The sequence below is a fragment of the Gopherus evgoodei genome, chromosome 22, assembly GCF_007399415.2.
Source record: "Gopherus evgoodei ecotype Sinaloan lineage chromosome 22, rGopEvg1_v1.p, whole genome shotgun sequence".
Classification (NCBI taxonomy): domain Eukaryota; kingdom Metazoa; phylum Chordata; order Testudines; family Testudinidae; genus Gopherus; species Gopherus evgoodei.
Genome location: NC_044343.1, coordinates 1,978,018 through 2,000,335, shown reverse-complemented (window position 1 = coordinate 2,000,335; position 22,318 = coordinate 1,978,018). Strand labels below are relative to the sequence as shown.

Here is a 22,318-nt window from a genome sequence, read left to right as displayed (position 1 = left end):
CTCCCTTCCCCCCACCTCACAGGACAACTGCGTCTTTGTGCGCAATACGGACCAGCGCAACACGGACAAGGATCGCTTCGGTGACGCCTGTGACAACTGCCGGCATGTGAAGAACAACGACCAGCGGGACAGCGACAGGGACGGGAAGGGAGACGCATGTGATGATGACATCGATGGAGACAGTAAGGGTGGGGGGGCTGGGACACAGACCACACCCAAACGAGAGTGGCGGTGCCTCGAGCTGGCCCCGGCCCCTGGGCCACAGACTGAGTCACATCGGGCAGAAACCAGATACTGGAGACAGGTGGCCTAGAGTGCTGCAGGAAAAGAACTAATTTCTGACTAGCTAAAGCCCTTCTAATCACTGTGTCCTTGGGCAGAGATTCGCCCCCCACCAAGGACACAGGCCAAGAGCCTTCACGGTTCACAAGAGGCCACAACGCACGCGATCTCCACACCGGCCCTAGATTCCAACTTCCCAAACCAGAGCTGCAGCAGCTTCCACGTAGAAACGAAGCCGCTGGGCACACTTAGCGGCTCCCAGCCTAGCCGCTGAGTGGCTGAAGGCCTGCTGAGTGCGCCACCTGCCTCAGGCTGATGAGGGGAAGTGTCAGGGCGAGGTCCTGGAAGAGGTTTGCTGCTCTATACGTCATCACCAGATAGCTGGGCTGGGGGTAAACGCACGTTTTCTAGAGCCAGAAACCACAACTGCCCCAGGCCTGGGAGAGAGGAAATTCCTTTACAGACTATTCTCCAGAGTCGCTACAACTAAGGAATCTCCTTGGCGCGATTCATTGGGGGAGAAGCTCATGGCATTGTGATAAGAAGTGAAGTCAGAGAGGTTGCTGAGTATATTGTGTCTGGCCTATCTCAGACCTCCAGAAGATGCTGTTGGAGTTTTCCAAGTCTAACAGCCAATATGTAGTAAATAAGCCAAGGCTAATACATAAAATCTGCTTTAGAGAAGTTTGGGAAAACACTGACAACTTCGGTCTAAACCCTCTGCAGCCGGTTACTCCTGGACAGAGAAGATGCTGACTGTTTGCAGCTCTGTCACTCTCTGTGAGGAATGCAGGTTTGAGAACAGTTCCTCTCTCAGGCCAGCATGGTACAGATGTGTCTAGGAATGATAACGTGGGTGAGATTTCTTTGTAATGGGAAACCTGGACACTTGTAGAAGCAGCTGTTAACAAGGAGAGCTAACACCCTGTGTCCAGTACCCTGAGCCACAGGCTGGGAACTACGAGTCCAGGGGGATTTTCTCATCGGTCTCCCTCCCACTAAACACCCTTCCTTCCTCACCCCTCACATACCGGCTGGATATTTGGAGGACCCAGGAAAGGTTTAGCTCTCACCCAGGTCACAGAGGGGATATGGGCACTAGGGAGAATCCTGTGTCCTGGGGGAGATGTCACGGGTGGGCTGCTGTAACTTCTGGATGAGCATTAATTGCTTGGAAAACTAAAGTCTCCCACCCTTGGAGCGGCAAAGGGGGAAAAAATCTAGTGTGGACAAAGCCCAGTTTGGTGAATGCAGCGAACAGCTGTGGGCACCGTTTTGGCCTTTGACAGACATAGCTGCCCTCTGTAGGCAACTTGTGGTATTGCCGGCCAAAACTCAAGTCAAGTACGTTCACACCTCTAGTGCCAAAAGCTCAACAATTCAATGCTCTCCTTTGGCTTCAGGTTCCCATCAGGCTGTTTACCTGACCCAAATCTTCTGTTTTCTTTTTGCCTCTTTAGTTAGTAAGGTTATACCGTGCTGAACAAACTCATTTACGTTTACAGCATGTGCTTCTGCCTTGAACCATTAAAGGGTTCAAAATAATGTGGCCTCTGGTTTTCTGATTTCAGTCCCCAGGAATGATTCAGCCCCAGAGAAGAGCCTTTGGAGGCACTGAAATGCCAGGGAACATAAATACATGAAATGCACACAGAGGGGCATGAAGAACTGGGCCAGGCCCAGCTTCCTGCCCTCTCTAACCTAGCCAAGGTTGCTGCACCTGCCTCTCATGGCAGTGCTGGGTTAAAGGGCCTTGTGTTTGTGGCTTACAGAGATCAAAAATGTGGAGGACAACTGCAAAAACATCCACAACCCTGATCAGAAAGACAGCGATGGGGACGGAGTGGGGGACGTGTGTGACAGCTGCCCTACCATCAGTAACCCAAACCAGGCAAGTAAACGTCACTCCTGCTTGAGCTCTCATCAGCGGGTGTAGTAGCAGGGATGCCACCCACACTGCCCAGCCACGGGCTGCCTTGCTGGTAGCTCAATCTCTACTACAGAAGGGCAGCCTGTAGAGACCACAGCTCCCAGCATGCATGGGCCTGATGGAGCAGCAGCTTTGCATCCTAAAATACTGCTCTCCATGACTGTTGCAGGGAGAAATCCACCAGTTCACCATGAGCACTGCAGAAATTGCTTCCTCTGTGGGGCCCTCTTCACCTTGCCAGCGCTAAATATCAATTGAGGGGGCAGGTGCTTAGGCCCAAGCAGTCTGTTCTTCCTTGGGAACTAAATCTTCAGTCCACCTGGGGCACATTTCAGCTGATGGTTAATGTTTTGTTTTACCAGGAAGATGCTGACCATGACCTCGTGGGGGACCTGTGTGACACTAACCAGGACCGGTGAGAACCAGCTGCCCCCAGGCTCATTTGGGGAACAAGTAACAGCTGCTCTTGAGACAACTATCAGCCTATTACAGAGGTGGGCAAACTACAGCCTGTGGGCCACGTCCGGCCCACGGGACGCTCCTGCCTGGCCCTTGAGCTTCCGGCCGGGGAGACTGGCCCCCGGCCCCTCCCCTGCTGTCCCTCCTTCCTGAAGCCATGCCACCCTGAGGGCAGCGGTCTGGGTGCTGGGGCTCGCACTCCTGCAGGGCAGCACAGCAGCATGTCTGGCTCCAGCTGGGCAGCACGGCTGCCAGACATGCTGCTCTGAGCAGTATGGTAAGGGGGTCGGGGGGTTGGATAAGGGGCGGGGGACCCGAGGGGCAGTCAGGGAACAGGGAGCGGGGGGGGGGCATGGATGGGGTGGAGGTTCAGATAAATGTGGGAGTCCTGGGGGGCCTATCAGGGGGCAGGGGTGTGGATAGGGGTCAGAGCAGTCAGAGAGCAGGCAGGGTTGGATAGGCTTGGGAGTCCCAGGGGCCTGTCGGGGGGTGGATGGGGTCAGGGCAGTCAGGGGACAAGGAGCGGGGGGGGGGGGGGGGGGTTAGATGGGTCAGGAGTTCTATGGGGGTTTTTCAGGGGGTAGAAAGTGGGAGGGGGTGCATAGGGGTCAGACTGTTTGGGGAGGCACAGCCTTCCCTACCCAGCCCTCTATACAGTTTTGCAACCTCGAGGTGGCCCTTGGGCCAAAAAGTTTTCCCACCCCTGATCTATTAAGGCATGTCCAACTTGAGTGAATTTAACTCATCCTGGCTTAAGTCACAGGTTAGATTTTTATGGCTGGCGAAACCACCAGCTGCCACTTTCCTGCTGTCAGGCAGGATCCCAGCTCACCTGACAGGTGGGTGCCTTTGTAAAACACACACACACACACACACACACTTGTTGCAGGCTTCTTGCTGTTGCATGTGGGGCAGAGTTCATGTGCCCCTGTTGCGCCCTTTAGCATCTACTGGTCTTCTTGCCAGATGTTCTGATCTCCGCTTGTCTGATGTTCTCTCTGCCAGGGACGGGGACGGCCACCAGGACTCACATGACAACTGCCCCTCAGTGCCCAACAGCTCCCAGCTGGACACGGACCACGACGGGATTGGAGATGAATGTGATGACGACGACGACAACGACGGGATTCCGGATCTAAGACCTCCCGGCCCTGACAACTGCCGGCTAGTCCCCAACCCCAGCCAAGACGATTCAGACCGTAAGGGGAACAAGTGTTGCACGAGCCCTGCAGGACCTGCCCCTTCTTGCTTTCAGTCACGTGCTAGCTAGTTTAAAGAACATTTAGGAAGACGTGACTTCCTTTTCTTGGGTGTAGTGACTGACCTAGGTGACCCAGTGACTTCCTTTTCTTGGTGTAGTGACTGACCTAGGTGACCCAGTGACTTCCTTTTCTTGGGTGTAGTGACTGGATTAAAAGGTGTGAAATTCCTCCTCCCCCACTCCCAGCATTATTAGCATCTGTGACTGGGAGGGGGAACCAGCCCCAGGTGGGGGTTCCTACAGAACGGTCCCAAGAGAAGTCCAGCTGTGCATGGACACTTGGCCCCAGCAGGGCACCTATCTGGGAGGTGGTTGTATTAATGTAGATGGAATACATGGGCTAAAGGCGTTACCAGAACCTAGTCACTAAACTAGGCTAAACAGATCTGAGGTTTGCTGGAGAGACCTCCAGCTGCTTGGCACCATGGCACCAACACCATTACAAGTCCTGTTACCCTTTAATAAAAAGGCACAGAAAGGGAAGTGGGGCTGGTTAAAGCATTTGAAATGCTAAGTATTAATTAAGGCTTTTATGCTAAAGTCCCTTGTTCCCTAGCGAGAGTTTTTCGAAGCACCACCCTCCTCGTCTGACAGTTTCTTAGATCGTACTAAAAGATGGTAATAATTGTCCTTTTAGGGAAAAGAGAGGAAATTAGTTGAGTTGGGCAGGAGCTGCTGTCAAAGTCTGATCCTGTTTCCTAAGACAAAACAAGATGAACACACCCAAAGGAGAGAAAAGAGCAACAAAGAGGAAAAAAAACAGCTTCTGGCTCTGGGGTTGACTTTCACTTGCAGCCTCACTGCTGGAAAAACACAGGCCCAGCCCATGGTCTGATCAGCTGCTCCGAGACCTGGCAAACCTGTACCAGCATCAGACTGTTTAGGGCCCGGCTTTTAGCTGCCCTCCGGGCAGTGTTGGCCAGCTAAGCTAGACACTTATCAGACAGACGGAGAAGAAATAAGATATGGAAGGACACAGTGTCACATCCCAGCTGGTGTTCAGGAGTCAACCAGGCAAGGGGTGGTGGTGTCATCTGGGTCCCTCTCTGGTCTAGTCAAGTCAGGACATGGCTCAGGATTAGGATGAAGGGGGTCCAAGGTCCCCAGAGACAGTGAGGGTGGCAGCCATAAGTGAAGTTTGTTCCTTCCCCTTCCTTCAGTCAGTGTGGCAGTAGCCTCCCCCTGTTGGCCTGTATTTCCTCCCCCGGGAGTGATGGCTGGAACAGCCTGCCCTTGCATTATTTTGTCCAGTAAGGCCCAATTTCTGACACATCCGTCCTCTGCCCCCTCGTATCTCACACTTGTTTACCAGGAACGATTTTAAGACTGTGCTTGAGTTGTATCAGGTGGTCTTTTTGTAGGGACTAATTCAGTCTGTCTCGCTTTTGCACCTTCTCCCCTCAACATTGGTGGTTCTGGGTTATTGTGACATTTTATGCCCTTTCACTGGGTAAATCTGTAGGCCTAGTTATCACAGCATAGATACAACCACCCTGAAACCTATGGCTGAGAGCCGAGTGGGTGCGAGGAGATGGTGCTATCGTAGAACGGGTAACTTGGTGCGCTTCATTACAGGTGATGGTGTGGGGGATCGCTGTGAAGACGACTTTGACAGTGACCAGGTGATTGACAGAATCGACGTGTGCCCAGAGAATGCAGAGGTGACCCTGACAGATTTCAGGGCCTTCCAGACAGTCGTGTTGGACCCTGAAGGCGATGCACAGATTGACCCTAACTGGATTGTCCTTAACCAGGTAGGAGACGGCTTCAGATCTAGTGTGAGGGGGTGCTAGGAATTAGTGAGTGATGCAGCTAGACGGCTTAGCAGAATCCACTGACTTAGAGCCACAAACCCCAAAGTCCTTCTGTTGGCTGGTTGAACGGAAGTGGGAGGGGAATGACCCGCAAAGCCTGAGCCTGGGCCCCGCCCTTTGCCCAGTTGTGTTGTCATTAGGGAGAGCCAGAAGAGGAGGAGAGATGGCTCAGGTTACAGAGACATGGCTGGAAGCCCCTGCGGGGTGGCACCAGCCTGCTGGAGTAGCCGAATCTCTCCCTTACTTCCCAACCCTTTGGGGTGGGGATTACAGCAAGTCTTAAATCAGCACCAGATTTTCACAGATGACTGGAATGAACTCTTGTTGAGAGGGATTTTGCTATCTCCTCCTTGGAGAGGGAAGCACGTTTTCACCTCTTTGCTCCAAGTCCACATGACAATGATAAAAGTTTTCAGCTCCAGATGGTAATGAGTTAACATTTGCATTTCACAGGGCATGGAAATTGTCCAGACCATGAACAGCGATCCTGGCCTGGCTGTGGGTAAGAATCGGCTCTCTAGCCTAGCAGGGCCTTATTCATAGGTGTAATTCCTCTTCCCAGCACAATTTTCAAAGAACATTTTGGAGATTGTTTTAGTGGCTCAGCCAAATTCCCTCCTTTGGAGAAAAGAAATTCTTGTCTTGAACGTTCTGGCTCTGTAATAAGCAATCTGGGTGCAATGAAGTTAAGGGATTTTTCTTAGCAACACCTAGAAGAGGGGAAGTTTCTGGAAAACATGGAAGCTGGACAAACTAGACACTTGAGCAGGCGGCTTGGTTCAACCAGACAAGGGTCTGGGTTTGATCTGCTATTAGGACTTAATGCTGGGGGAGAAGAGGGAGAGACCGTGTTTGTATGGGTCTCTGGATTAGCCCATGAAGGGAAGGCCTGGATCCCAACAGGATGGTTGAGGCTATAGTGGGGACTGGGCTGTTTTTGTTTCTTGGCTCAGGAGCAGTGATTATTTCTCCCCCTTCCTACCGGTTGAGGTTACACTGCATTCAATGGGGTGGATTTCGAGGGCACCTTCCACGTGAACACCGCCACAGACGACGACTATGCGGGCTTTATCTTCGGTTACCAGGACAGCTCTAGTTTTTATGTGGTGATGTGGAAGCAGATGGAGCAGACATACTGGCAGGCAAACCCCTTCCGAGCAGTAGCAGAGCCCGGAATTCAGCTGAAGGTAGGACCACAAGACCCATGGGGACTTCAGATCACCCTGCTCCTGTCCTCCCATGCGGGTGGGAGGGGGGCATCAGTTGGTTTAAGATCAAGCACCTTACGTGGGGGAAGGGCAGGACTCTCTAGCTTTGCTGTCAATCTGGCCAGAACTCCTCTTTATGAACAGAAGGTATGTACATGTAGTGAATGTAGCACTAGCTTCCTCTAGTGTTCCTACTACATGAGCATGGCCCTTTCTCCTCCCTCAGGCAGTGAAATCTAATACAGGGCCAGGAGAATATCTCCGTAATTCCCTTTGGCACACTGGAGACACGACAGACCAGGTCAAACTGCTATGGAAAGACCCCAGGAATTCTGGCTGGAAGGACAAGACGTCATATCGTTGGTTCCTACAGCACCGGCCTCAAGTTGGATACATCAGGTAAGGAGCAGGGCTTGCTCTGTGCCCTGTGCAAGGAAGGGGAGTCAACCTAAAAACTGCACTAAGACGATTAAAGAAAGGGGGAAGCAACTGCTAAACTCAGCTCCTGTTTATAAAGTCAAACACCGTGCCCCTCTCCTTACTCAGCATGTCCAGGAGATGATGGGGGAATACTCCCTCCTTTGGGAAAGGAAAATCACTTTTAATAGGGGGAGGCCTCTTAAGATACATCATCCCCTTCCAGAGCTCGCTTCTATGAAGGCCCTGAAATGGTAGCAGACAGCGGAGTCGTCCTTGATACAACCATGCGAGGGGGTCGGCTGGGGGTCTTCTGCTTCTCCCAGGAGAACATTATCTGGTCCAACCTGCGTTACCGCTGCAATGGTGAGTGGTTCCCTGTGCTGACACTTTGGGGACTAGCCTCTTGCTCCCATCAGCAGGAACGTTGCTGCCAGCTGTCCCAGCCAGCAGTGCTACCTGCTCTGAGAGACGAAGCAACACAACTTGCATTTTATCCTAGAAGTACAGCAGCCTGCAGGGCGGGAAGGTGGAATCTGACTGCCTGACATTTCCCCATGCAATGTATGGCCCCGCTCCTTGTTCCCCTTAAGGGACTGCTGCACGTCAGTGATGGAGAGATTCATGTCTCTCAATTTGTGCAACCGAGCTGGTGCAGCATTTATGGGATCCCACGTGAATGAAAATGGGTTGTTGATTACTAAAATGCACCCAGCTCTGGAGCGAAATCTGGCAGCAATTCTTCTCCAGCAGCACTGGTGAAGACAGGAAGCCAGGAGTTGACTTCCCATTAAACTGCAGGGGCCTTAGGGAGATGGAATGCCGTCACTGCACCTGAGACTGGCAATCTCCTACACTTAGTCAAGATCTGAATTTGGGGTTTCAGACAAAAGACTATTACTACTGAACGGTGATCCCTTGGAATCATGCTTGGCTTTTCTTGAGGTTCCCAGCTCCTCTCACCTGTCTCCCCACTCAGGTCTTGTTGGATTCCTCTTTGCACACGACAGGGTTGTGGGTGTTTATTTCGTGTTACTGGTTTACTAAGCTTCTCATTTGCAATCTTGATGCTAATCTACACCAACTTCAATTTCATCCCCTTCAGATACCATTCCTGAAGATTATGAGACATTCCGAACTCAGCAGGACCAGCCCACGGCCTAAATGTTTGTCTATCAAAATTTGCTTTAAAAAAGTACTCAGCTATCCACTACTGCAGCTCTGCTATACTGAATAAAGAACTATGTAATGTACCACTGCACTCCGTACAGCAGCAGGTGTCCCTGCCTATCTGGCATCCTTTCCACAACAGCAAATCTCTTTAATTGCTATGAAAGTCTATTGGAACTGCAGAGATTTTAGGTGCTGGAAGGAGATTCATAAATGACGTGTGAATAGAAGCCAAAAACAATGACTGTGCTGTTAACACTAGTCTTCCACATGGCCTGGAAACAGATGTGCTGAGACGCTACCTGCTGTGGCTGGAACTATTTGAATAACTGTCCCCTACGTAGTGGCTCTGAAGCCTTAAAAAGATTTTTACTTTGCCTCCTGTTAGACCAAGTCCCATTACTGGTGCAAGCCAGGAAATGTCAGTTTGAAAAGCACCTGTACATTAAAGATGCGCAGGATGTTTGAATTACTCATGGAACACAAAAGGCACTTTAAAAGGGCACCTTAGTTCTGGAATAATTTGGATAATAAACAACACCCTAATAGACTTAAGTACTTTTTTGTGATCACTGACCTATTTAAATCTCCTTTACGGACTGGCTGGAGCAGGTGGGAGAAGCAGTCAGATTTGCTTTGTTACGTAGCATCTAAGAACTCCCCAAGAATGTGCTGGGCACTCCAGAGTAAGACATACCCTACCCCAAATCTCAATTCACAGGACAGATTTTTCTTCTGGGTTTAGGTAGGAGGGAAGAAGCTAAATTGAAAGAAGTGAAGAGCAGGGATCCTACAGGTGAGAAGAGGGTGAGGAGGGCCCAGGGGGAGTGAAACTGAGGTGAAGAGACTGCAGGAAGTTCTCACTGTCTCCAGAGGTCCCTGCTTTGGCTGCTCCTACAGGCTGGAGTCTCTGGCTGGTTCCCCACTGCAGGCTGACCACATGGTGGTGGTACCCCTGCCCTGTCCTGGGTTTGTTAAAAATAACTCAAGCTGTTCCTCTCTCTTCTCCATCCCGTTTGGTATGATACGTTTACAGCAGCTCCCAGATGATAAAGGGGTTTAGGGGTGGCTTCTGCTCTCCACAGGTGAAAGTCATGCTGAATTGTACTGGAGAGTTCAGCTGAGGTGAGCCTAAAGAGGAACTACTCCAGGCTCCAAGCACTATAAGACGGTCAAAATATTAGCACAGGTCCCTCCCACCTAGAGCTTTATCACTGAAGAGACTTCTTCCCCTATGCCCTTCTTAATATATTAGATTTTACTTACCACGTTCTTCCACTCCACCACCTGGGGGACTTGTAGCTATTTCCAGAGGTAGGTAAGCCAGAGCCATAAGAGCACTTGGTTTTCTTGTCACTAGTCTAACTACTGACACTGCAGGATACCTTTCCCTCTCAGGATAACTCATCAGGCTGAATTTGCCAAGAGCATTCATCCTGAAATGCCTCTTTGAACGGCTTTTCCCTTTCTGAAGGAGGGGATTAGAGTGGAGACCGAATTCTGCAGGAATAACTATGGATGTAGCGTTCAGTCCCCTATTTATCACACTATCTATGGCAGTGGCCCCAGCATTGCAGAAAGGGTGGTTCTTGAATCAATCAATGCTTCAATACTCCAGTTTGCAAAACCGCATTCTGTGAATGCTGCAGATCGCACGCCCAGCATTTCTGGATAGGACACGTCATACTCTGTTTCTGACCATGCTATTCTGGGCATTCTTAATATAGCCATGCCTTGAAAAGGTACCTGGGGATCATGTCTGGTTTCTGCTGCTGTTGAGTGTTACCATGTAGCCAAGCACAAGAATTTCAGATCTGCAAGAACCACAGAGGCGACCTCTTCCTCAAGTTTATCAGAGTGTTCCTCAGCCATGACTCCAAAAGCTTCAAAACTCACCTAGTAGAGCCCAGGTCTGACATGTTTTTGCATTTGAACGATAGACCCAAAAATGGGACATCCATTCTGCAGAGCCCTGCTTACTTTCACAGAACCCAGCAAGTGTTGGATAGCGAGTTAGTTCACAGGCTAGTGCTTGCCGCAATGATACTGCAGTCGCCAATCACACAGCACTATCCTCTTCCTCCTCTCCATGTACAAAGAGCCTAAAGTGACGCTGCCAAGTCGAGTTTTGCTGTTCTAGCCAAACGAACAACAAGACAGGGATTTCTCTGGTAACTTTTCTTGACAGTGCCTCCCTCCCTTTAAGGTTACCATGAAAACACAGAGCCAACCAAGATGTTGTTCTACCAGAGGACAAAACGCAAATGAGTGATGTTCCAAAACAAAGAATGAAAAGTTTTAAATTATTTTTAAAAATCCCTATGCAAAATATACTGGGGCAGGAACAGAGGCATCAGAAGGACAGGAATTAAAAACTCAACAAGAAATTATCCCTTGAGAGCTCCGTGAAGGGAAAGCCCCTCAGTTCATCTGCAGGGCCCAGTGCAGGTTTGTTCAAAAACCATTCTGTGTGTCAAGATTTGTCCCATCTGATTTCAAACAGTTAAGCGATGTGGATTCCACATCTTCCTTTGGAAAGCGAAATACATCTTCAGTATAAATCACACTTCATTTACATGCACAAAGGGCACGTATTTTATTGTAGGTGGTCCTTCAGTCACACTGGGTGTAGATTCTCCCACAAAGTAATATACATCTCATGCAAAACAGTCCCACCAGAACTGCACCTCATCACTATAAGAACAGGAGTGCTGCTGCCCCTTCATTCAGAATTCTGGTTAGAGCTAAACCTCCATCAATTTACCTCCCACAAACAGGAATAAATCAAAATGTAACAGAAGGTGAATTCCTTCCAGGGAGGGTTCAGTAATAGCTGTATCTCAAGAGCTAAATAGTTAGTCACCATATCCCAACTATGGATTACCTCTGTAAACTTGTCCCGTTCACCACTGGTCATACCTGTCTCACATCTCTAACAACTAATTTATATAGCAGGTTTCACCGCATTTATCATCTGCACCCAGGTTTCAGTATATGGGTGTATGCTTGAAGGGTCAACCAAGCAAATTGCTTGAACTTTTGCATGATTTTTTTAAAAAGTCCATTATAGCTTAAAAATTACTCTAAAACAGCCCCATCTTACTTTATAATGCTCTAAAATTATATCATTTGTTAACGTTTATAAGTGCTAAGTTCCATGACTCCCCTACACATAAGGGATTAGACACATATTAGATGAAGTAGGACCTAGAAGTGAAGTGACCTGGCCAAGGTCACACAGAAACTCTTCAATACCAGGAAAGAAAACCAAGTTATCCAACTCCCACTCATGTTCTATCCACAACCCCTCCCCACTCCAACTCATTTCCTTTGACACTCCTGCATTTAGCACTGCAGAGTTAACACAGCTGTAGGAGAACGAGCTTGGGTGTAATTTTGTGCTATACTTCAGCAATAAGATGGTCTGCTAATTTGTGTCAGTAACTATTTCAGATCCCAGGTGGAGTTTGTGGCACTGCCAGTTGGGAAAACCACCTTACTGTCTCAAGTTTATCTACAGATCACTGAAATACAATGCATGGAGCTCACAAAGTAACTGTTTTTTAGCACCTTTTCAGACATCTTACAGTCTTTGCCCGGTTATCTATTTCACAGGGCGCTGAGCTGTGAAGGATATGTACGGATCCATTCTCCCACTACTGAAATGCATCCACCCCAATATAACACAGCAGCAGCAAGTTAGATCAGGAAGTGCAGAAGAATACCACTACTTTCCACAAATCCGCCAGGGAGAATTCAGCAAAGTCAGCTAGAACTTACCTAATTCAGAACTTGGTCAGGATACTAGCATTAGGCACCCAACGTTTACAAACAGCACCACAGGATAGTCAATGATCACAAGTGATCAGAACTTTGGGTTATGTCCCATTGAAATGATGGCAGCATTGACCCCTCTACTGTTACCACTGGTGCTGAGAAGACTGGGGACTTTTCTAAGTAACTTAAACATTGAGGGTTAACACAATGCTTTATCTTTCTAGACCTGCTATCTAAAAGCACAAGGCACATCCTGAAGCTGGGATTTCATTACCTAGGTCATTATCAGTTTGCATACCCGCAAAAGCATTATCAAGCATAATGTTAGCCAGCCACAATGATTTGCCTCCATGGTTTCTGTTACTAAAATGGTTTTTTCTTTTCTCTTTTTTTTTAACCACTTGAACATTAAAAAGCTTCAGTAAGAAAACTATTAAGGAAGAAAAGCTGAGCAGCCAGAGACGAAAAAACATTTGAACTTTATTACATTTCATTTACAAATAATGCAAAGATACAAAGACAAAAGCCTTCACACAAAAAAGGACTGAAAATGATATACATTTAGTTGAGCTGCTTTTTCACATCATTTCTCAGATTGCAAACACTTAAAGCCAACTTCAGTTTTCCACTTTACCTACAGAAAAGCACAATAAATTAAACTTCTATGTCACAGGGACAATTTCTCCAGAGTTCCTGGGTCACCAAAGCTGTAGCTGAATATAGGATTTGCATATATCAGTGAAATAATCCACAAGTTATTTTGATAGAAAAGTTTAGCTTGTAAAGAACAGTATATTATACTGTCTCTGAAATACATAAATCCAACACGTTTTCCCCCAAACTCGGTAAACTACATGAAGTTGTTTTTAGCTGCCAGTCTATGAGAGAAGCTGCCAGAAGCAGCTGGATTTAACTTTACTGAAATCAAACCTTCCCCTTCACAAGTACTTACCTATTGCATTTGATTTGCAGTTCTTTTAAAGGAATCCAATCAAAGATGGGGACCCCACTCAGATAAAAACAAAAATGACAACTTCCAATTCCCTCCCAAAGAAAACAAAACCCTAATATCTACCGACCTTTGACTTAGAACTGATTGAAATACAGTATTTTTAATTGCTATGCTTTATAATGCTGACCAAACAGTATCTGGATGTGTATAATATATATATATACACACACACATACATACACACCATGTATCATCTAGGCTTGTAAAGGCTCGTGCCATAAATATTTAGGATCCAGTAAGTAAAGAAAGATTTGTTTAAATGAGTCCTATTTCCCTCAATACTTTGTCCCATAAATACTATATATATACACAATACTTACATTTATCTTCTATTCTGCAAGTAAAGAAAGATTTTTTCTACCTGCTTATCCTCCTTATGTCTGTTTAATTTTCTTCCAGATTCCAACAATTAGGCCAATGATTAGGCTTGATGACTGACTACCTTCTCCTCTCCAACTGAGACCTCTTGTGGCATTATGTAAAGCATAAAGACAACAACTAGTTTTCTTTTCTTCACTACCAAATACCTAGAACAGATTTTAATAAATAATTTCTGCATGTCTGGTAAACTTCAAACCAGAGTTAATTTCTGTGTCCAAGTTATAAGCCCCTAAAATGTCTCATGTAGATACTGACACACCATTATTACAGTGGCAGGAATGAGTCCCTAGACTAGGTTTATAAAAAGAAACACCTTCCATCGTTTTTTTTCTAAGCCACAGTATAAAAAGATTGGATTGACTAGTCCATAGGACATGTACAAATGAACCTTACATTTCATTTACTGTATAAATACAACAGTTTAGAAGACAGTAAGAGGGAGCATCTGAAAGCAGACACGTTTCTAATGAAAACCAGCAGAAGGTACACAGCCTTTCAATAAATTGTTTGATACTTTGCTTTTCAAAGTGATCCAAGATAGATCAGACTGCCTTCAAACTAGCCAATGAGCCTGACCTTACTTCCACAGATTTAGCTAAGATTCATTACATATGTAAAACTCCTGCTATCTAAGGAAACCCACTTCTCTTGTCACTTACTCTCAATTGCGACAATTTAAGCTTTTCAGGAAACAACTTGCGTCACAAGTTTAGGAAAAAGAAATAAAGGTCACATGAATTGGCACACATCTCAGGCTGATCTTTTTAAAACATACATTAGCAAACTACACATGGCAAAAAACGACACTCTACCAACAGGTAGGATGGAGACTTCCCTTTCATACTACCATCTTCCCCATAAACATCTTTTTCTGTAGCTTTATATGTTGATATTGAAATATCCTAACTGCAATTATGAAAAAGACAAAGGCTTTGTTTCAAGTTTTCTCTATAATTAGGGCTTGCAGAAATGAGTTCCCTTTGACAGAATTCAGTGGGTGTGCCTTTTCTAATATATAATGTTGGAGAATGTTTTTTAACATTAAACATCCACATGAGTGAGTTTTTTAAAAGGCTCATAGTCAAGCAATTTGTATTTGATTCAACTGACATGGCATGGTGCTTTATAGCAGCAGTCTCAAAGCAAGATGACCCAAATCAGTGCTCTCCTTTCTCTTGGCTTCAAGATAATCTCCAACTGGAAGAAGTTAGGGTTAGGGTTATTGCACTATGCTATGTAGGGTCCCTACATTACGCTATTGACAACCATAATGTAGGGAAGAATCCTGCATTAGCAAAGGGGACTCACTATTAAGAGCAGATAACAGACATAGCACCTTACAAGGCACAAAATGAGACATCGGCTGCCCCAAGGAGCTTAGGGTGGAAAAACCCAAGAGGTCTTTACCCATTGCTCTTTTCTGTGATTCTAAGATCTACATTTTCTTCAGTATAATCACCAGCTGGTTTTGTTCTCATTTGCATATCTGATTTTAGGAGCCCTAAGAGACAGAACATCACTCGACTTATTACATGAGGCTCTGATACTTTTCTTCAGTTAAAGAATGTAAACTTCCAAGGGGATGGGAGCAGCAGGGGAGAGCTCAGGTTAATATTGGTTACAACTTAATTTTTGCAAGCCCTAAACCCAATTTAACTTGTGTGCTGAGATTTTTTTTCATACTGTGATTTAATTTGTCTGCCTTAAAATATTCAATTAAGGATTTTCGAATGCTCTGCCCTCCAAAAACAAGAAAGGGGGTGGGTGGGGGGAGGGAGGGAGACATCACTAGGATTTTTGAGTCACTTGACCGTTTTTAACCAGATATCAGGAATTGTGAAAACATTTAACAGCCAAATAGAAAAATATAATGAGTCAACCTTTGTCACTCACGCTCTAGCACATTAAACATCCAACTTGCTCATACTGATTCTAACACTGAAGGTTCCAACCTCATTCTGACTCATCTGCCACACAAACCTAAGGAAAATACTACAATAGGCTTGATCCCAATATTAAACAAAAATGCAAACAAAGAGCTGCAAGGACTATAGTAACATGGAGCAAGCACCTCATTCAGCCTAGCTAACTGAACTCTACACATCAACATCGCAAAACCACTGCCACGCAGTATCCAGGGGGTTATGATACATCCACACTTCACTTCTAACCTTATTTTAAACACACACATGCACACACACAGTTGTACAAAAGCCTTAGACTATGCTGGCTTGCAACACACACGAGAGGAAGAAACTCTGGACACAGCAGCAAGGTTCACAGCTCAGACCCAAGCATCCTATCCCCCACATGGTGCTGGGATCCTTTCTAACTTCTGGGTACTGCAGATGTGTTGCATATGTTCTATCCCACAGCAGATTCCATGCTGAGAACTGTTCAATTTAAGAGTGCTGACACAACAGAATGGAGAGGATTCTGTATTCCAAATAGAATTTTTAAACAAATTCATTTCATTTACTAATACTCTGCTGAACAGGAGTTGGAACTGCTGGGACTATGACAACTTCCAACACCCACTTGCCACGAAGTTTGCATGCCAGATTTTATAGGTATGAAGCAACTTCCCAGCCTGACAGGCCTGCAAGGTGGATGTGTGAGTGGGAGGCCTTCTTTAACTCATAATGAGCACTCTCAGTTCTTCCAGAGGATTTATGCTAATGTGCCAGGCTCTGCAGCCCACTCCTGATTTACAATCAGGCAGTGTAGGAGACATCTACTTCATGGAGAGGGAGGAATCCCAGCACCCCTGCTCAGAAAAACGCTCCTCTCTGCACAGACAAATCTAAAATTGCTAGTTGAGAGCTAAACCATTTGAAACAGATAATTAGCTTTCTGAGTCAGCTGGATTTAGTTTAGATTTCCAAGCACTGCACACATTCAAAATCCAGCGCTCATTTAAAACAAAACCTGCAGAATTAGTGACTTATAAAATGCGAACTCATTCTCTCTCCAAGGGAAAGAGTGTAGAACGGGGTTTCCTGCAATTACTGGACTCCAGTTTTCTAATGTTTGAAGGGAGTGTTTTGAGAAGCTCGGACTACCCCAACCCTTGGCATATTCCCATGCACAGCTCCTGCATGCACCAGGTTTTGGTCATATAATCTGGTTTGTGATTAGTTTTTGTCCTAAAGCCAGTTCAGAGAGCTGTCTTCCACTGATTCACACCCCTCACTGTATAATTTTAACTACAAAGAAATATGCAACACCCTCAGCACATTTAAAAAGTAAAAATTTGTAAATTACAATGAGCGCAGGAAAGCAAAATTAAGCAGTAATATAGTTAGCACTGTCCTCTGATAGTTGCTAGCTCCAGAAGAGGGGTTCGTTCTTGTTCTAATTAATAAAAGTTTTGTCACTATCACATTAGCTACTGCAAGTTCCCATGAGTCAGGGGAAGCCAGATCTGTTCAGAGTGAAACAGCTTCAGTGTTTTGCTGTGTTCTCCAGCATTCAACTTTCCTTCCAAAAGAGGATGTAAACCTTTCAATTGCCAAGAGCTTTCATAAAATGACCAATATGCAGCTGTGTAACTGGATAAACCAGACACTGAAATAGCAGCAGAGATGTTCATTTCCCTCAATCACGTTGTTGGGTGAGGGGACTGTTACACTTTGAAGCCTCTCCCTCAGATACCTACCATCTAAGGGCTTCACTCCTGCCGGCACACATTCGTGGAATCGCAGATGTAAGGGCCAACGGCACAAAAGCCCTCACACATGACTGGGAATTGGATTGGGACTCTGACAACAAATGCAAAACACCCCCAAACAAGGCAATTATTGCCAGCTCAGCACAGCTGACACTGCTAACCTGCACACTACTTAAAAGGACTGTTGGTTGCTTCCCAGCAGATTGCTGGAGACTGGCTAGAGACGTCAAGGTTTTATGTTTTTGTTTTACAGAGAAGATCTCACCACAGTTTTCTCTGCTGAATCATGATGCTGTATTAATGCTAAGCCATGTACCAGATTAAAATGCATTTAACAGAAAACAGGATCTTCAGCAATACCAGTAAACATTAAGATTACATCATCTGTCTGATTTTCTGGCAGGTGGAAACTACAAGTCAGAAACTCCAAAGACATAATTTGTCCCATTCTCCTGTAGCTATTTAATATACAATCCAGCGTTCCAGCAAAAAAAGAGTCAAGCTAAAATTAAATCAAGTCTATTTATGCACATCTCTGTCCTTCATTTACCTGACATACAATCTGAAAAAAGCAACAGCGTAATTAAGCTAGTATTGAGGAGACGGCCAGCATTCCCTTCAGCAGACATTGGAACATAAGAAGTAAATGGCACGTATAGGACTGCTCTCTAGTTAAGGAATTTACATTATGAAACTTTGCTATTACACTTTACATTAAAAACTGCTCTGGTTTTAATTACGAGCACCCAATTACTGGGTCACTATGCATCTAAGGGGAGTTTTACAAATGCAAACGGGACACTCAACTCCCACTGACTTTCAATGGCAGCTGGGTGACTAATACCCTTTCGTGCCTTTAAAAATATCCTCTATAAGAAGTTAGCAATAATATTTGGCTGTAATAGCTTGAACAAACCAGGAGAGTTGTTACTTGTAATTCATCTCTGCCAAGCTAACTACACCTACCACCTTTCCTGTAGCGTTTGCTAGGTGCCTTTCTTGGAGCCAAGACAAGTGACACTGCTGCAGATATTGTTGTAGCTGTGGTCTGAGTACTAATTCAATGTTCCTTTCCCGATCCAACACAAGAATAAAGCCATATATGAACCACAATTATTCCACAATAACTGGAGTAAAGGCACCTACAGCACACAGCTGTTAGTAATTCGTGACACATGGCCAGTGCTCACAACTAAAATACGCTCCACCAGAGCAGCAAAACTAGTCCAGCTCTATGAAGTCCCCTTACTGATTACATTTAGCGCAAATTCAGCTTACACAACAAATAGACCAATTGTTCAATACTTGATTTTATTGCACTGACCATATTAGGCTGCAGGACCTGCGACTCTTATCTCCAAACTAGTATTACCCAGCCCATCTAGGAGAACACAGGCATCGAGTAGGCAGGCTCTTCATCCTACCTGCATCGAGAAAGCATCAATAAATGCACATGAACTAATTTTTTGGTAATGAAAATTAGAGGGACACAAAATTAGAAGAAAAACCCACTACTCCATTGCAAAGAAATCTGAAAACATGACAGCCATTATCATAGATTACACCACAACGGCGTGGGCCCCTCAAGCCAAGGTTCTGCTCTACCTCTTTGCTCACGAATACTCTCCTCAGAGCTTTGTACCTTCTTGCAGTGCTACTTCAAGGGGAAAAGAAACACAATGGAGTCCAATAGATTCTAGATGCATTTGAAAGCAGAGGACAGAACACAGAAATTCTGTGGCTTTAAACATGCCTCCTTATATTTTAGCATAAGAGGAAGACGTGAATGCAGACTGAAAGGTGTGGGAGAGGTCAAACTACCACACAGGAAGAATGCTATTATCAGAAGTCTTGTATTAGGGACAATTTTCTGGTCCAGTATTTAAATACACAAGCCCCTGGTTAATATGTTGCTCTGTAATTTGTGAATATAGACCACACGAAAACTGAATTACAGCCTCAAACAGGAGTTCTTCCTGTTCTCTTACTCTCTTCTTTTAAAATACACCTTTTAATGTTCTGTGATAATCCTTATTGCCTGACTTGTCTGCAGCCTTCAGAAACCCACAGCACAATGCACAGCTCCAACGAATCCTTGAGACTCCAAACTCAGAAAACGCAACCACCTCTGGCAAAGGCAGCTAACCATACCGTTTGCCAAGTTCCTGCAACCGACAGGGTGCAGGAGAATAGATTTCTCAGGGCGTGTCCAAATCAAAACTTTTACTGGACTGAGTTTCTTCAAACAACTGTAGAATGTACATTAAGTGTGCTGGAACAGGTTAGAATAGGCTTTGATAATACTCACTACAAAATGATTGGCATAATAATCTCCATACAAAAACTTTTAATTGCTCACGGGACTTTAAGCCTCCTCGCTATTTGTAGTCTATAATACATAGCTGGATTTCCTGTCCTATAAAGACTTATATACTATATATTTGCTTTCATTCTATGCTTGTACAATATACTTTTCTGCAGATACCTCTGTGGCAGCCCCACACTGTATTACTGAATAAAACAGTAAGCATATTTTCCCCTTTATGCCTTTATTTTGATAAAGTTGGTCAAGCCCACATATAAGGCAATATACACCACAGTTAAAACCACCCCTCCCACCCACAAAAAAATAAATAACACAAATGAATATAGTACTTAATGTAGTGTTTTGTTTTGCAGTATAGAAATTCCACACAATGATTCTGTTTAAAAAGGTAAAAATGATTTATAATACACAGTTATCGTAACGTCATCATGGTGCCCGCATAGAAAACTGACATGCAATCCATGCCTACACTGCGCAGTATAAATAGTAAGCAACTAAAAATACAAACAGGAACACTACAAAGTTTTTCCGTTTTTAAAAAGAGAACATATACATATAATAAATGCTAATTGCTCTTTCACATTGCCATCACAGTGACAGGGGGTCCGTTTGTCAAAGTAATAAATGCTTTCATCCTTAAAGCACAGAGTACATTTTAACCAACTGTACGATGAGGGGGGTTTCCTCTTCCATATTATACACTGAGGTGGTTTCCAAATTGAGTAATATCCTAATAAGGGAAGGGCAAGTCTTAAATATCATTCCTACAGAAACTGAGCTTTTGAAAAACAAAAATTCATACCTTACGCTGAAGTGGAATTTAATAAAAAAGAATCCTGTACCAGTTATTACAAACTTCGGGTGGTTCTATTTACCTAGCAGGAAGTTTTAAGCAACCATCTTTGTTACGAGGTTTTGCACCAGTATTCTCAGGCACAATTTTTTTGTTTTAAAGGAAAACAAAAAACGGTACATAAATTATCAATAGTTTCTTCCATAATTAAAAGTCAATATCTTTCTTTCCACCTTTTTTTCTAAGCAAAGGTTCTCTCTGTACAGGAAAGGTTTTTGCACCAGTTAAAGAATGCTGGCAAAGTGTTCACTAACACGCAGAAGCAGTAGTGAGACAGACATGTTTGATGCTGCCTGCGCTCAACCATACATGCAGCATACAGACCTACCATAACTTTGCCTGTGCAGATCCATTTTTAAAGAGAATGCAGAAATCAGTACTATATACAATGCAAAAGAGCTTCTCCCGTCCCCCCCACCACTTAAGCTGCAATAAATAGCAGAAATCTACTTTTCTTTTTAAATCACAGTACTTTATACATTGAGAGTTAATTCCTATTGCTTCCCCAAAGTATTGGCAAATGCAACAGTCTGTGGTGGAACATTCTGATAAAAACGTAGTTCTACAGAAATCAATCAGCAGGTATGTTTGGACATTAACCCTTTGAGACATGAGACTGTTTAAAAACAATTAAATCTAATTTAATACTTCCAATTTTTTCATCTTATTTTCCCCCAAGCAATGTCCTTTCTTCCCCTCCTCCCACAAGTATCTCTGTAAGCATCATCAGTTCCTTTATTCTAATGGCCAATGCTGTTCCACATCTACCACCCTCATCAGCAGAGTAGAAAATGCAAAAGGTATTACTTAACTTTAAAATGAAATAGAAATCTACTTACGTTCTGAAAGCATTGGGGGGATCCACCCTGTGTTTGAACTCAAAAACTTTAAAAATTTATTGTTTAAAATAATGTAAACTCATATACAACTGTTAAAAAAAAATCAGATTTAAAGGGTATGGGAAAATATTCTTCTACTAGAATAGGGCACACATGCTGCTGTCAATGGGCCACTCTCCCAAGGAGCAAAGTGCAGAAACTATTGAAATGTTACTGACACTGTATTAAAATAACTGCTCTGATTCTCAAAGGGTTACAAATGAAAGCAACTAGCCTGCTCCCTACTGGGGCTAGAGAGATGAATCACATTCTTTCATACACATCCATCATCCCCTTCTCCCATGACCTCCTCTTCTCTTGTTCCTTCCAGAAAAGAAACACAAAGTAAAGATATTTCTCCTCACTAGATGGTCCCTAATCTACCCCCCCCCCCACACACACATTTTGTTTTTGACAATTGCATCTAAATGGGTTTATTTATTTATTTTTAAATTAAGGCCATTTTAAATGTCTACTTACAAGTCTAATAAACAAGCTCTCCTATATACACATGTAGTTTAAAAAAAATAGAAGGTAGCATTTAGCGATATCTCCCTGTAAAACTACCTAGTCAGGAGTCTGTGAATTCCTAACTGGGTGATTCACTCTTAAGTGACTCTTGTTTTAAAAAAATAGATCATCACAGACAAGGATTTACATGCATAAGAGACATCTGAACAAGAGGCTGATATAGATAGAGATCCAATCAATGAACTAACAGTACTGTCAAGGAGATTAAGTAAACTGCACAAAGTGTACTCAATTCACACTGTACCTTTGGCTGTTTTGAAGCAAAGAACTTCATATCATCTGTGCCCAAATTACTCACATTCTTTTAGGGTATCCTCCTGTTTAAAGCTACCTTTTTTTTTTTTTTTAA

At 44.5% G+C, this 22,318-nt stretch overlaps 1 protein-coding gene across 6 annotated transcripts in view; it reads left to right on the top strand.

Annotated features, from left to right (window-relative positions):
* The window catches only part of COMP (cartilage oligomeric matrix protein), a 50,524-nt gene extending 41,428 nt beyond the window's left edge, over window positions 1-9,096 (top strand). For all 6 annotated transcript variants that reach the window (XM_030540564.1, XM_030540565.1, XM_030540568.1 and 3 more), the window contains 10 exons: window positions 23-182; window positions 2,055-2,173; window positions 2,575-2,627; window positions 3,677-3,870; window positions 5,508-5,686; window positions 6,200-6,248; window positions 6,737-6,933; window positions 7,181-7,353; window positions 7,598-7,737; window positions 8,477-9,096. In XM_030540564.1, the coding sequence (XP_030396424.1) occupies window positions 23-182; window positions 2,055-2,173; window positions 2,575-2,627; window positions 3,677-3,870; window positions 5,508-5,686; window positions 6,200-6,248; window positions 6,737-6,933; window positions 7,181-7,353; window positions 7,598-7,737; window positions 8,477-8,535 (1,323 nt within the window). In that variant the 3' untranslated portion in view covers window positions 8,536-9,096. The remainder of the gene's footprint in view (window positions 1-22; window positions 183-2,054; window positions 2,174-2,574; window positions 2,628-3,676; window positions 3,871-5,507; window positions 5,687-6,199; window positions 6,249-6,736; window positions 6,934-7,180; window positions 7,354-7,597; window positions 7,738-8,476) is intronic.
* The last annotated feature ends 13,222 nt before the right edge of the window (window positions 9,097-22,318 follow it).